Here is a 2,419-nt window from a genome sequence, read left to right on the forward strand (position 1 = left end):
CCTTTCCCATTCTGTGTTTCATAAATCAAATGACGTATTTTATTGCGTCGAAATCATAATGATATCTAACTCAAACACAAGCCGATATTTAATACATTTTTCTTCATTGTTTTATTACATGTATTATTATTTAAGTGCAAAGCGATAGAAGTAATACGTGTTAATTCGTGCTATCTGGACGAATAATTAATAGCTTTGTCAACAACATGCGTTTATTCAATACACATACAACATAATAATTCATACATCGAACCCGACCCGAATTCCGAACCCGTTCCAAATATAGTATATAGGATTTCATCAACATCCCCTTTTCTTTAGAAAATTTGTCAAAATTTCTTTCAAAACATCAAATTTCATAAACAAGTAAACTTTCATCATTTTACACACATAAAATGAATAATGCACTCATCTAGCACAAAATGTCACTGAAATGTTCAGTATCCGACCTATAGACACAAAATGATCAATTGCAATTTACATGTACACAATGACTAGAAAATCAAACGACTAAATGACTAAATATCTTAATACAAAGTCCATTAACCAGTAATATAGTCTTTCAGATAAGCTGGTTTTCTCCTTTCGCGCACAGGTCTTCCTTCACGGATCAGTTCACTTGGCGTTGGTACGGTAAGTTCAACGAACGGTGTTTCTGGTGCGCTTACGCTAACGGTAGAGGTCGGATTGTTCACTGGCTTAGAGTCTGTTACAATGTTTCTCTGTATGCCGCCTGAATTATCATCTGGGACTGAACGCATCGGTGAGCGGTCACGACTGTAGAAATTGACTGCGGTAGGTCGCACATGAATTCTGTTTCTACGATAAGTGGTTCCATTCTGGTCCTTGACGATGTATGTCCTTGGTCCAAGAATGCCATTAATTTCCCCGAGTCTCCAGTTGCGTCCCTCTAGATGCTGGAAGAATACTGCTTGACCAACGTCCAATTCACTCTGCTCGCGAGACATCCTGTCAAACGATTTCTTTACTGTCTGTCTGCATTGATTCCTCTTCTTGATGAATGCATCAGTATCTGGTTTCTCGAGTTTCTGTGGAAAATATGGAATCATGCCACGCACTTTCCTGTTAAACATAATTTCTGCAGGACTCATACCAGTATCCTGTTTTGGTGTATTTCTTTGCTTGAGAATTGCTTGGTACGGTAAGTTCAACGGACGGTGTTTCTGGTGCGCTTACGCTAACGGTAGAGGTCGGATTGTTCACTGGCTTAGAGTCTGTTACAATGTTTCTTTGTATGCCGCCTGAATTATCATCTGGGACTGAACGCATCGGTGAGCGGTCACGACTGTAGAAATTGACTGCGGTAGGTCGCACATGAATTCTGTTTCTACGATAAGTGGTTCCATTCTGGTCCTTGACGATGTATGTCCTTGGTCCAAGAATGCCATTAATTTCCCCGAGTCTCCAGTTGCGTCCCTCTAGATGCTGGAAGAATACTGCTTGACCAACGTCCAATTCACTCTACTCGCGAGACATCCTGTCAAACGATTTCTTTACTGTCTGTCTGCGTTGATTCCTCTTCTTGATGAATGCATCAGTTTCTGGTTTCTCGAGTTTCTGTGGAAAATGTGGAATCATGCCACGCACTTTCCTGTTAAACATAATTTCTGCAGGACTCATACCAGTATCCTGTTTTGGTGTATTTCTTTGCTTGAGAATTGCTTCATAAGGATCAGTCTTCTCAACTTCACATTTCCTTAACAATGTCTTCATGATTTTAACAGCTGACTCGGCCTTGCCATTGGCTTGTTGATGCATCGGCGATGATGTCATGTGAGTGATACCCCACTTCTTTGCAAAATCTTGGAATTCTTGGCTTACAAACTGTGGTCCTCCATCAGACATGATTACATTTGGAATTCCAAATCGAGCAAATTGTTTCTTGAGTAAAGCTATTACTCTGGAGCTTGTCAAAGATGTAAGCAAATCAATTTCGATGAAACTTGAGAAATAGTCAACTGCAATCAAATAATGCTTTCCATTCAGCTCAAACAGGTCAAGTCCTATTTTCTGCCATGGAGTAGATCCTTCTGCATGCTGCATCAATGGAATATTTTGGTTCTTTGGTTTACTTTCTTGACATATTGAACAACAATCGGCCAACTGCTTGATATCTGATTTCATTCCAGGCCAAAATATTGTTCCTCTTGCCCTCCCCAGCATGCTATCAGATCCAAAGTGAGCCTTGTGAAGTCTGGCCTTCATTTCATTTCTCAAAGATTTAGGGATAATCACAGCTTCCCCTTTGAGCATAAGTCCATCACTAAATGATATAGTGTCTCGGAAGTCAAAGTAATGGCGAATTCTCTGTGGCATTTCAAGTTTCTGCTCCGGTCATCCGTTCATCACGGCTTCCTTGAGAATTGCATTTCCTCGTCAATCTCTGTTGCTTCCTTTA

The 2,419-nt window shown here is 40.3% G+C and overlaps 1 protein-coding gene across 1 annotated transcript; it reads right to left on the bottom strand.

The window, feature by feature from the left end:
• Positions 1–1,482: 1,482 nt before the first annotated feature.
• LOC134260154 (uncharacterized protein K02A2.6-like) lies at positions 1,483–2,337 on the bottom strand. The gene has a single exon (XM_062742741.1). The coding sequence runs from the start codon at positions 2,335–2,337 to the stop codon at positions 1,483–1,485; it is 855 nt and encodes a 284-aa protein (XP_062598725.1).
• Between the last annotated feature and the right edge of the window lie 82 nt (positions 2,338–2,419).

The sequence above is a fragment of the Saccostrea cucullata genome, unplaced genomic scaffold, assembly GCF_032062105.1.
Source record: "Saccostrea cucullata isolate Sc308-1 unplaced genomic scaffold, CSIRO_AGI_Scuc_v1 ctg12858, whole genome shotgun sequence".
In the NCBI taxonomy this organism is placed as follows: domain Eukaryota; kingdom Metazoa; phylum Mollusca; class Bivalvia; order Ostreida; family Ostreidae; genus Saccostrea; species Saccostrea cuccullata.

What these genes read in the sequence shown, in the direction of transcription:
- LOC134260154 (XM_062742741.1), bottom strand. Translation starts at nt 2,337, where the DNA reads ATGCCACAGAGAATTCGCCATTACTTTGACTTCCGAGACACTATATCA.